Raw genomic sequence first — 12802 nt, forward strand, 5'->3', positions numbered from 1 at the left:
GGTGGGCGAGGGAGAGAGTTCGGCTGATTTGTTCGGGACGAGACCCAAGCGGTCGGTAACTCTGAGCGGCGGTGAAGAGACGGAAAGGGTGTGGGCGGTGTTTGTTGGCTTCGTTGGCTGCTGGTTGGTTTGGCTCGGCTTGTCTTATTTGGTTCGACGTCCACACCAATGTGTGTGCGACCATTTGTGTGCGCAAATCTAGGGATATCGGATCGGTGAAGGTTTTTTGTGTTTTTTTTTCCGCGAGAGAAGGAGATTTGAGAGTGTGTGTGTCAGAAAGATGCAACGGATGGAGGTGAAGAGAGAAGGAATGGGTTTAGCTAGTCAAAAAGACAGGAAAAGAAAGCGAAGCAGAAAATGCGCAAATCAATGGAAATCCAGCTAGCATCCAAACCCACATCGCATTTCCCGCCTTTCCCCTCCCGAATGGAGACGGGGGAGGAAGAGCTCGTATTAGTAGTAGGACAGGCACCGACGATCGTGTTGTACGTGAACGGGGTGGGCTCCGTCGGATACGGGAACGGAACACGGGCTTCTATTTATTATCATATCGTGTGTGTCTGTTGGTACACACGCACACACACGAGGGAGGGCGAGTGGTGGTGGTACTTTTGTCATTCCATTGTGTCTGACCGACTTCTCCCTCTACACAAACTGTCCGTCTCCCTTTGGTCAAGTGCGTGCCAACAAGCAGGCAGGCTGGATTACCGCTCCATCGGGCGTTTGCCAATTCCCGCCGTTGGTTCCCAAGTTCCCCACCACATGCCCATCTCACCACCTCGCATCTCACAACGTAACCTCAGCTCACCTAACCCTTGCCGTTGGCGTTGGCGTTGGTGTTGGCGGACGCCGCCAGCAACGAACGCTACCTTAGCCCGACCAGACTATTGGAACGGTGGGAAGGTCAAGACCATGTGGGCGGCGCCGACGGCGGGCGGGGTGTGGGACGGGAGGAGGGAAAAGGTGGGCTTTGCGACGATCATCTGCCATCTGCCATCTGCCATCTGCCTCTCTCGTCTTCCCTTGCATGGGAGGAGAGGACGACGGATTTGCTGTTCGGAAGATTACCAGCTAATCAACCAACCAGTGTTCGGCGTAGAGGTGATGAATCCTTCACGGGCTTTGGCCCCACCTGGCGACTTTTCCGTTTCGAGGTTTACAGTGTATCCGTACTCGGGCGACTGTTGTGAATGGACACTCACGCATGCACGCGCGCTTGCTCGTTGGTGAGGTGGTTTGATGGACCGTTGCATCGAGGCCAGCCACAGAGTTCCAACGCGTCGTTTCCCAACAGGACAGCGTGAGCGGTAATGCGAGTTTCGCCCGTCGGAGCTGGATTCTTCTGTGTGATAGTTGATATTCTGTCGGTAGAAGAGGAGTGCAGAATTAGGGGGGGCACGTGGTCCCTCCGCATTTCCACTCCGCAATGAATTTTCCTTTTTCCTTTCTTTTCTGCCCAGGAAATCTACATCTTCCCCCCCGGGGGTGTGGACACCGGTTTTCGGGCCCGAGGGTACGGTACCGGATCCCCGGGGCGGTCGATGATCATCTGTCAACTACCTTCCCTTCCACCCACACCTCCTCCTCCCAAGGCAAGGGGTTGGGTTAGTAGAGGAGGAGGAGGAAGAGGAGGAGGAGGAGCCAACACGACCAACGCAAACCCGACACATTGGTAAATTGTTGGCGATGGATCATCACCGATAACAAACAGTCCGGCCGGCAGCGTAGGTACCCGAAACCCCCTCCCTCTCCCCCTGCCCCTCACTTGTTCCTTCAGGACTGACACGCGCATCAATCATGCACAACACACACGCACTCACTCGCACACACCCTCCCCTTGGCTGGCCGCCCGAGACGGCGGCGCGGGATGCGCGGGTTCGCTGGTTTTGTTCGGATGTGAGACGGTATTTATAGAAATTGGGCGTTCTGGTTCGTGGTCACCTCTTCGGGGAGAAAGAACGAGAGTCACAGCGCAGCTCAGCTCAGCTCGAGGTTTTCAGTTGGTGAGCGGTTGGGGTTCTCGTGCCGACTCTTACGGCCGTACTTGTAGCTTGCCGATGCAACGATCTGATCACTCAAGACCAACTTGTCTTGGCTTGATTTATTCGCGTCAAATACCTTGTAGGATGTTGAAGTCAAGTGGGCTAATTACACCATAGCATGACGAGGTGCCTCGGCATGTCGGTGGGGGCTCAGGTGTAGTGGCCCGCGCGATAAGATAAGCCAAGGTTCAGAGCTTCCCACTCCTAAGCGAAAATCTTGGTGCAATTGACCGCAACCGCACCTCGTTGGTCGGCCTGAAGAAGTTTTACCCACTGCTCAATCCCATTTCCAATAGCCTCAAGCTCGGACAGAGGTCTGCACACTGCTTGCGACGATCGAAATACCCGTGCAAGGACAGGATACGACGGGCGGGTTGTCTCTCGCGCTCACGCCCACAAACAGACCGCTCAGTCGGCCAAATTTCAATACTTCAACCCACAGCCTGCACTTGCTTAAAGCTGGGCAGCAGACATGTTCGAGCTCCCAGACGCAAAGAGGTGAGTGCGCTCGCGCGAATGCCGCCGCGATGGTTCTGCCGAAGCTGACCACGGCCGCGACAGGGTGAGGAGAGAAGACCTCGGGGGGTCCGACTCCGAAGATGAGGCGCCGAGCCGCGACGAAGGGCAGGACGCGGAGCTGCTCGCCAAGCTGCACGCTCGTATGGCGGGCATGCTCGATCTAGGCAGCATCGAACAACCAGCGCCGACGCCGAAGAAGAAGACGACACAAGTACCACCGGCGACGAAGACGACGGCGGCTTCTTCCGATGACAGCAGCGACGACGACGACGAGGTGGCTGAAGACAAGGATGCGGAGATGACCGAGGCTGTCGCCGCGGAGCCCGAGGAGTTCGAGTTCCGGCTGTTCTCGACGGCGCCGGCGACCAAGATTGCGCTTGTGGACGAGGACGAGCTCGCGTTTGAGGGGGAGGGCGACATGGTTCGCAAGAGGCCGCTGTCATACTACCTCGCTTTGGAGGCGACGCCCGAGGAGCAGGCGGGGTTCGAAGAGGCCGCCGTGTCGGGTGAAGACGTGCTGGAGAGGGCGAAGCAGCGGTGGTGGGGGATGGAGACGCCGTGGCGGGTGATCAGGGTCGAGACAGGAGCGAAGAAGGGCGACACGACGACATCGAAGAAGGACGGGGAGAGCGAGGAAGCGGCGGCGAGGAGAAGGAGGCCTGGGAAGAGGAAGAGGATTGCGTTGAGGATGAAAGAGAGGGAGAAGAAAAAGAAGGCTGAGGAAGAGGAGAAGGCTAAGATGGGCAAGGAGGAGGCGTTGAAGGAGAAGAAGAAGAGGATCAATCGCCTGAAGAAGTTGAGGAAGAGGAAGAAGGATAAGGAGGCGAAGCAGGGTGGTGCTGCTGCTGCTGGAGATGGTGCGGATGCAGAGGACTCCGGTGAGGGGTCTGAAGGGGATGATGAGTAGACGGTATTGCCTGCCAAGGTGTGAGGCCGCTGCCTACCTACTCTCATCTGACAGGATGAGATGTTGTTCAGGCTTCTCAGGCCAGATACATGATTTATGAGCGGAACAATCTATTGGAATATATTCAGCAGTGCCAGTGAACCAGGCTATACTGTGGCAATTTGAATGTCGACTTACGATCTCAAGCATTCATATACTGGTTCTCTAGTTATAACAGCTCCAAAATGAACTAGATCATCTTGATGTAAGAGGCTGGTTATGTTTGTGTCTGGTGTTGAAAGCTTCAACATTGCCCAGGATTTACAGAGCCAAAGTGTACAAAAGAGGACTTGCTGCCTTGCTTCCAACACACAAAGCTGCTTCATTCTTGCCTGCTGCAGTAAATCTGGTCCTCCACTAAGTGAACAGATGGCGTCAATTGGTGACTAGAGCCTTGGCAATATAAAGCATGAAGTTGATAAGTACCCTTTGTAGCCATCAATGTCTCTGAGGCAGACTTGCGCGTTGAGCAAGCCAATGAGGATGGTCTGCATGTGCTAGAGTTGCCTTTGCGAATCATGTTGTGCCAAAGTCGGCAGTATGCTACTTTTGGTTCTTTGCTGGGGTGGTACCCTGATCATGCTGTCTGTCTTTCTTTGTCCGTGTTGGTGATGTATTTAATGGAATATACGGGAGAGGTAGTAAAGGAAAGTTGAAACTCGATATGAAGCCCTAGACTGCCCTAAGAAGAGGAAATGTTAAGGTGCCTAGAGAACTTCTATTTGAACATTGGGATGAACAATCCCATCGATGCGTTGCGACTGTTAAGTCACATGGTATGGTGGACATCTTAGTAGTCGTTTTGTTTGATCTTGCTTCAGATAGCATGTCAATTTCAAACGATGCCAGACTTTTATTAACACCATATACACCTAACGCTATGTAAGTCATCTCTATCTATTAACACAACTTGAATAAGATAGATCTATATAATGTGGCCTTATAAGCCACCTTTTGTTCTTACGCATTGAGTTCTGCTCTAAGTTATCGTTCACTTGGAATAGTGTAGTGACCGCTACAGTCGAACTATTACAGCAGTGTCTTTGCTAGTTTTGATAGATCTTCTTGAGCCAGCATTCTCAACATCATCCTCTAAGAACAAGCTGCTAGTCCATCTCCGCAACATACCTGTCATAACTATATGTCTTCGCCTCTCATCTTAAGTAGTATACCTCGAAATCGCGAGAGGTAATGAGGAAGGCTGGGTAAAATGCCTATCGAACTAGTTTTCACCTTGCGGGTGCGAGATTTTCTGAACCATGATCGCTTCTGGAGGTATTGTAGAATGTGCTACTTTTACCTCCGGAGTTTTCATTGAGAAATGATGTGTGCTAAGAAACCTCTTGGGTCCCCCAGTGTCTCCATAAATACCAAATTTAACAAGGGTCTCAACGAGAAGGATATCAAAATTCCGGGGAGGAAGCAGTTGGAATTGACAGATGCATTAAGAACATGTGTACTCGCTACAGCTAACATTGATCCAACGAAGAGCAGAAAGAAGGCAAAGTGTGTTGCTAGGCTAAGATGTTGGGGTTTGACCTTGTCATGGTCCATTTTCTTGTATTGTCGCCACGCGGATCTTCATCGGAGCTGGGCTTCAATCTGTTAAATCATTGTGTGAAATGCCTGCGCAGTCTGGAGGTATAGCCGCGGTAAACTAAAGATGCCGTATGGCCGCCACTATAAAAGTTTCATTTACATCTAGTTGAGAATCAAAGGGTTACGATGTATTCCTTCGGAACAGGACATCCATGGAACCGTTCGTCAGCCGCGAAACATGCGACGATCTCTTGCTGCATTCTGGTCTGTTCCGGTCTGTATCAGTATCATCAAAGAGCCGTGATCAGAGAACCGTCATCTAAGCAATGATTATCCGTGATCACCATCCTTGGTTCCGGCTGAAGTATTCGAGAGGGAATGAGATCAATGGCCTAGTATCCCGAAGTTCAACGACATTTGTCCCTCTCGTCTATGCGGGTCATTCATCTGTAAATTGTGATAGTAAGTAAAACTAGATAGGGATGGAAACACTGAAGGATGGCCCGACGATCTGTTGTCCAGAAGGTTGGATTTCACTGCCACAAGACCCAGACAGAGATGTAGACGGTTCTACTACTCAGGAGACTAGACAAAGGTAGTCTGTTCCTGCAGGATTGGGCAAACGGATGGGCTACCGAACGCACTAGATAAAATGAAACACTCGCTCACGCTTATATCGAAGTCTCAGTCAAATATTGGATGTTCGCTGATCAACTCCCAATAGTCCATGAGCAGCATGGGATAGTCCTTTCTCGAATGATATCAATAGGCCTCAGGAACCATGTATTTTGGTTGTAAGACCACAGAATCCGTCCGTATCGTAGTGAAATCGCCGTCTCCCCCTCCCCCTCCTCAACATTCGGCGTCTATACGGCAAGCGAGACTTCGCAAATAAAGGCTGACTCCCAATGTAACAACAACCCCATCAAGCAAACAGCCGCCTTTGGCCGCCAGACCAATTTTGCGCAGAAAAGGGCATCTGCCGCTGTAAGTCATCGCCTATCCGACCAGAAATCCGGCCCATGCTCGCTCTTCTAGATCTCAGAACGGAAGGGGAATTCTTGATATACAACGAGGGGCTAAAATAAAGAAACCTGCCTAGAAACAAGATAATACCAGGTGAGCTGGCACTGCTTCTACCCGAGCTCAGGTGTCTTCAAACATGAATATTCCGATTGCAGCGATTTACTGTCTGCGAGAGGCGGCGTCAACGCATCACGTTCAACGCCAGCTACCTTCGCAAACCCGGTGGCATATATGACGGCTGTAGAAATCTGAAGCAGGAGTCTTGTGCACAAGGCCGGTGCATTGGATGTGTCTGCAATGTTCCAACATATAGAACAGGAGAGACACCGTCTGTGACCACACAGCATGACCCGCCGCCGCCGTCCATGTCTCAGTGTAAGCAGAAATGAGGAAACGTAGGACTAAGCTCACGAATACACGCCCGAATCAACGACGACGGACGAGGCAGATGAGCAGAAAATGAATATCGTGACTGATGTAGTTTCCCATGGTCTCAAGTGTCACCCGGCTCGGACATCGACTCGGATGATTACGCATGTCTGCCGCCATACCTCGCCTCACGTTCACTCTCCACCACTTCCCTCTTCTCAGTACAAATTCTAGAAGCCAGAGGTGCCATCAAAGAAGCCGAGATCCATTCATACGCAATTCGTGATGTGCCAACCTTTCCACAATGGTCCTGCAATCCAAGATATTGTTTTGCGTATACAGCCTTTTTGCAGCCTTTTCCGATAGCCTGAAGCTCCAGCATGACAAGACACCAAGATATCAGAAGGACGCCTTGAGATCAGATTGTAGTACCGGTGATTCATGTGAAATCTTCGTATTGGGAATCTCATAATTCCATCCCCACCGGATATTGACGGGGTATCAGACTAGAATATGTAGAATAACTGCCCAAAAATAAAATCCCAACTCCCTTTGTGATCCGGGGTATATAAAACAGAAAATGAAAAGTAAGAAGTCAAAAGGTATGATGAACAAGTCTCCCAAATGGCACATTTCCCGCCGCCCGTGGCTCAAATCCACGACGGAACCTTCATTCGCGCATGTGTAACGCCAGCCGGCTTCCTTCGCCGGCTCCCAATGTTCAAGAACTCACCGTTCTCGCCTTCCGCCAAGTCCTCAAAGTGCTGATGGCCAACCGTGATCAGCTTTATGATGTTTCCAAACCCCACCGCCACCGACGCCGTGCCGACCTTGACCATGGGGCCAAGCTCGGAAATGATGAGATGCGATCCGCTCTCAATTTCCGAGTGAAGTGGTTTAGTCTCGTATATCTCCTCGCGCCCTAACTCCGATGCAATCCAGACTTCCCAGTTGTCCTCAGACCTGCTGGGTCGCTTTTCCAGGCGTTGATACATTCTGCGCCGAAGGCCGCCGGTTGTTGTCGGGGACGACTCGCCGCTGCTCGATCCACTGTCATAATTGTCTTTCCTTACACCGACAAGGAAGCCGTTGGGAAGCGCCTCCCAAGTGCCAGGGTTGGCGATTTGTCGCTTTGTCTCGATAGTATCGTGCCACATGGAGCAACTGCGGCTCGGTGGCAGGCTCGTATTCCGGAAGCAGATGACATTCCCATCTTCCCTGCAAGTGTAAGTCTGGATGATGCAGTCTCCCGAATCGGCGTGGTTGTAGGCTATGCCGAAAGACACAAGTCCAACCGAGCCGCATTGGGGCTTGCGTCGTGAAGAGTGGAAACACCTAAGCGACCGCGGCTGGATGGGCTCCGTTTCAAACGTGTGGAGCAGGTTCTTGGTTTTCGCGTCGACAAGATCGACCGTCTGAGATCTGGCAACTAGAAACGAGCTAAGCGCAGAGAGCGGGACGACTTGATACGCGTCTCGGTCTTCGACAGTGTGAACGTCAAGGCTTTGTGACACCCAGGAATTGTCTTGTTGATGGGTCGCGACGTGGATGCAGCCTTTCCTCGATGCCGTCAGGATCGATAGCTGCGAAGTCCCACCTATGGCGTTCTTCTGAACGAGAGGCCGCACCGAAATGAGTGGACTCTTGCAGATCGTAAACTCCATGGGCTCCCGTGAGCCCGGGAAAATTTGCGTCATCGTCCCGTTCCGTCGCACAATGACCAGCGGGCTCGAGTAGTCGAAAGTTGGCGTGCCGAAGAAGAAGCCTTCGGGCTTCTGGCCGTTCAATTCGACTGGTACTGACTGGCTCCACCGTCGCTCTTGCAAATTCCACAAGAAGACCTTCCGAGAAGACAGGAGAGCCAGCCAGTTGGACTTTTTGTCTGTCGCAACAGCCAACACTGGGAAGGGGTTCTCGGGCGGTGGTTCGACATCAGCCAGCGAGTAGCCAAGCACACCCGAGCGAACGTCCCACACCCGGACCGACCGGTCAAGGCCAACAGAGATGATGTGACCGTCGTAAGATGAAGACATGAGAACGACGTCAAGAGTGTGCTCTTCTGGCAGAGTGTCTACTGCAAGGAGTGGCTGGTCTCCGAGGTCGCCATTGCGTCTCGACTCAGCGTCATCACCCCACAGCAAGTAGTTCATAAGAAGACGAACAGCTGAGAGGATGAACAGGACGGTAACCAAGAAGTGCTTTAGGTGATGGTCGATGAAGTCGTAGAGAGCCGGTAGCAATAGTCGCTCGGGGTTGCGCGGGGTTCGATCTGCACCATTTAGGACGAAAACCAGAGGGTCGTAGACACGGGCGATGTAACTGTGGGAATTTGGCTTGATGACGTTGATGACCTCGCGAGCGCTTTCGTGGTCCTGCAGCCGAAGCCAAGACGTCGGGCTACGCGCTTGGTGAATGTCGACAAGCATCGAGTTCTTTTGTTGACTGAAGTTGACACTATCCCTACCGATTCTGAAAACTCCGCGCACGAGCCGGAACAGTGTGTCATTCTCGAAGAAATGCCACTGCGCAATCAAGACGAAAGTGATCATGATGACGGTGCCGGCGATACGGGTGGACAGGGCAATCTTGCCCTGCAGCATGGCTTCAAACCAACTCGTCTTTAGTGGTTGCTCCTGGCCGTACCTGTTGTTTTTCAATGTGGCTTTGGCCAGGGCATCGCTGAGCTCTGTGCGTCGGACATCGACGCTGAGGACCGCCAGGAAAAAGGTGGATAGATAGAAGAAGTCGAAAAGAATTGCGACGGACACGAAGGTGCAAAATGCGGAAACGCCAGGTGAGACAACCTGGGAGAGACCCCACAGGATGAGGACGTTCTGCGCCGAACTGGCCAGAGCAATGTGTGCCGTCTCTCCGAATGCGCGACTAATGCGACTGCTCGTGCTGTTTTCCGAGGGAGTCAAGATAACGGCATTGATGAGTCTGAATATGTTTTCCAGACTCATGGAGAGGACCACCACAGGGTAGGCCGCTTGTGGGATTCCCGATAGATCAACTCGGAAAACTGCACAAACAGTGAAGCTCGACATGATAGAAACAAGGATCTGGGCGAAGACCGTTACTATCAGCCCAATCTTGGACTTGACGGCTCTCAGCTTCGAAAGGCTGAATAGAAAGTAAAGAGATACCAAGCCGTATGCGAGCGCAAGAAACACCGTGTCTTGCATTGAGATGGGCATGAACTGGAACTCGTATAATTGACTGGTCGTGCTTCTGCCGTCAGCCGGATACGCGGTCCATTTGTTCCTCATCCGAGTTGCCAACGCTTGCGCCTTCCTCTCCCATTGGCGGCCGACAGGGGAATCGCGGAGATGAATCAGTGTGATGACCAAAGCATCTGCGGCCATGAGTTTGCGGTCCTCGAAGTGTTTGCCACTGAAGACGATGGAATGCCTCAGGGTAACATTGACTGATGTAGGCTGCGTCTTCCTCTCGTTGACGGTGGAAAGAATGTCGGCATCGTCTGCTATGCGCTCGGGGGAGCAGGCCCAATATTGGAGAGGCGAGTGGAAGAACCACGATTGGTTCGTAAGGCCATTGACGACGTGAAAAGCATCCCGGTCTCCAGGGGCGAGATCTGCGTCGTGCGGATGGTGGAGACGAACGGTCGTCACGGCCCGGCGCGGGCTAAAATCTTTGGTGGGACCAAGCAGCTCATCTTGCAGTTCGAGAGCACCAAGCAAGACATCGCGTTCCAAAGCCTTCATGTAACTGCCGTGGACCCATATGGATCGCATTATAACGTCGGGCTCTGTGCTGTTCTCGGCAAGTGGCTGCGCGGCAGTCCACACATGGTGCGGTAGGTTCGAAGCGCCATTGCTCAGATCTGAGGTGAAGAGATATGGGAATGGGTATATGAGGATGGCGGCGACGGCGACCGAAATGATGAGGGTGGTTACGACGTGTCTCGCGGCGTATCGACCGTATCGCGCGAAGGCTCGGCGGAGAGGATGGTTCAGGGCAAGGAGGGGGGCTTCCGTCGTTCTGAAGATAGGTCAGTCAGAATGTGCGAATGAGGACGAGAAAGACTGGTTCGGGAAGGGTGAAAAAGGTTGCATACCCTCGCAAAGGATACAACAGGTACCAAATCATCTGCGGCGACGGTTGCAAGTGGACTTGCAGCTGCGGCAGAGGAAAAGGTAGACTCAATTGCAGGAGCGGACGCGGCTCTGGAGAGCTCTCAGTCCATCCAGCGTTAACGTGTTCGCGATTGTGTTGGTGACTTGCAGACGGCGGGCTTCGCGGTCATGATTCGGCTCGACGACGTCCGGTGGCTAGGCGAGTGCGCCAAACGAATCGATCATGGAGAGGGACCGGGGAGTCGCTGGTTGGAGTTGTCGGTCGAAACTGGGGATTGGGAGGTTGAAGCTTTTGAAATCAATGCGCCCAGAGCTGGAGGGATGTGGGCAGCTCTGTCAGTTGTATGTACGAATATGGGAGCAGAGTCGAGACGGGGATGGGATGTGGTCGGTCGGGTCCACGCCCGTCGGTCGATCGGGTGTCGGGGAGCAGAGTGAAGTGGAACGACGGCGGCGGACGCCTGCGATGGGGCCTGGACAGGAAAGGTCAAGACCAATTCGCTAGTCCGGGGTGTGGCTCGTCGAAGGCTTGGAGGACGTTGTAGAAGCTGTGTTAGTCGCTAGCGAGGGGCGAATTAATTGGGAGAAGTGTGTTCTCGTCGAGGCGTCGGTGGAGCAGAGCAGATGTTGTTTGTTGCTCGGCATGCGACACGGGCGGAGCAGTTGCAGAGTGTTAAAATGCAAACTTGGAGACGTCGGTAGAAGGAGTTGACGGGAGTTGCGGAGAATAGTATGCGACGGGGTCAGAGCAGGTGGAAAACTGTACGTTTTCCGGACGACCCTTTGAATTGGTATGGCGGTTGATGGTGTTGGAAAAAAGAACGACGTAAGGTACCCTACCCTTTGGCGGCGATGGAGCTAACCAGTGAGCATCGATCGGGACGGGAGGCAGAGTAGCAGTGTAGCAGTGGCAGGTCTGGCCGGAGAGGTAGGTACCTGCAAAACTGGCGGCAGAACAAGGACAGACAGGGCGGATATGCAGCGTGCAAAGTGGCTGCCCTCCACCCCAAGAAGTACCTTGGTTCGTACCGTACCGGCGCAGGTGTCAGGTACCGGATCGGACTCTGCAGGGCATTTCTCCTCGACTGGCGATAATGCGGCACCTGTCTTGACTGCTATCGTAGGTACCTCCCGTCTGCACCTGCATTGCTACCTTCTGTGGGTAGGGCAGGTCGGCAGGCAGTGCAGTCCACTGTCCACTGGAGAGAGGTGGAACCTGCCGACGGCCATGGCGTGGTGTGTCGGGGAACATGGGACGACTTCCCTGGGGTGGTGGCCAGGAACTTTAGTGAGACCTGGGCCCCTGTATCGCCGTAACGCGCCAACGAGAGGGGAAACTCGACGCCGACTTGGACGAAGAGGACTTCCAAGGTTGGCTCTGGGGACATGAGACTTGGGGGGGGCTCAAGGTATCCTTCTCAGCTTCACACACTTGCTGTGACTTCCTGAAGACTGGAGACCGCCGCGCCGCGCCGCACCGCACCAAAAGGCCAAGCCAGGGGCGTTTTGGCGCTGCCGCCAAGCTGGAGACGTCGTCTGTGTCTGACTGAAATGATAGGAGATCGTCCACTAGATCAAGCCTACGCCTCGCCGACACCGACGCTGACGTCCGCATCTCCAGCGGCTTGGGGGCAGAAGTTAAGACAAGACATGAAAGGCTTCTTTCAGGCCTGTGGCGGGCAAAGAATCGAAGGCTAGCTTAGTCCACCATCCATCACCAACTGAAGAAGCAAGCCAAGCCAAGCCCACCAGTCATTCTCCAGGATATCCGAACAGACTCGGAAGGCGGGGAAGGTAAACCAGCTCATGCCCGCGCCCGCATCGCAAGCAAGGACGAAGGAGAAGAGAACGAGCCCACTCGGAGCACGGTCAGACATACCAACAACTCCAGAGCTCCAGAACTCCAGATCAAGACCGTTGGATCTGATGGTGAAGAAAACGAGGGAAAATTAAGGTTGGGAATTGAGGGGTAGTTTGGGAATGTCCTATTTTGGGGGCGACAAACTCAAACATCCAACGAGGGTAATCCTGAGAATGAGATGAAAGCGAAGCAGGTGAGCATGGCAGACGGCGCACGAGACAAGCCAAACAGCCGCCGGCCATGTCTCTTCTGTTCCCCGTCTCTGCTTCTGATCAGTCTTTGGCCTCTGTGCTCTCAGACGCGACGCCCACCCCCGCAAACCCCGGCCAACTGTCATTTTCCGGGGGGAAGAGGTGTACGCTGCTTCGAGCTAGTTGCCCAAAACCGCCAGTGATGGGCAAGT

General features: G+C 53.4%; 2 protein-coding genes across 2 annotated transcripts; one reads left to right on the top strand and one right to left on the bottom strand.

Moving 5' to 3' along the window:
* Positions 1-2514: 2514 nt before the first annotated feature.
* CkaCkLH20_01443 (uncharacterized protein) lies at positions 2515-3468 on the top strand (the record flags this gene model as incomplete). Its single annotated transcript, XM_038884162.1, has 2 exons — positions 2515-2540; positions 2604-3468. The coding sequence occupies 2 exons, from the start codon at positions 2515-2517 to the stop codon at positions 3466-3468; spliced, it is 891 nt and encodes a 296-aa protein (XP_038750754.1).
* A 3623-nt stretch (positions 3469-7091) lies between these two features.
* Positions 7092-10581, bottom strand: CkaCkLH20_01444 (uncharacterized protein; the record flags this gene model as incomplete). The annotated part of the gene is made up of 2 exons (XM_038884163.1): positions 7092-10443; positions 10520-10581. 2 exons carry the CDS (start codon positions 10579-10581, stop codon positions 7092-7094), a joined length of 3414 nt encoding a protein of 1137 aa, XP_038750755.1.
* Positions 10582-12802: the final 2221 nt, after the last annotated feature.

This window comes from Colletotrichum karsti (genome assembly GCF_011947395.1).
Source record: "Colletotrichum karsti strain CkLH20 chromosome Unknown Scaffold3, whole genome shotgun sequence".
NCBI classification, from domain to species: domain Eukaryota; kingdom Fungi; phylum Ascomycota; class Sordariomycetes; order Glomerellales; family Glomerellaceae; genus Colletotrichum; species Colletotrichum karsti.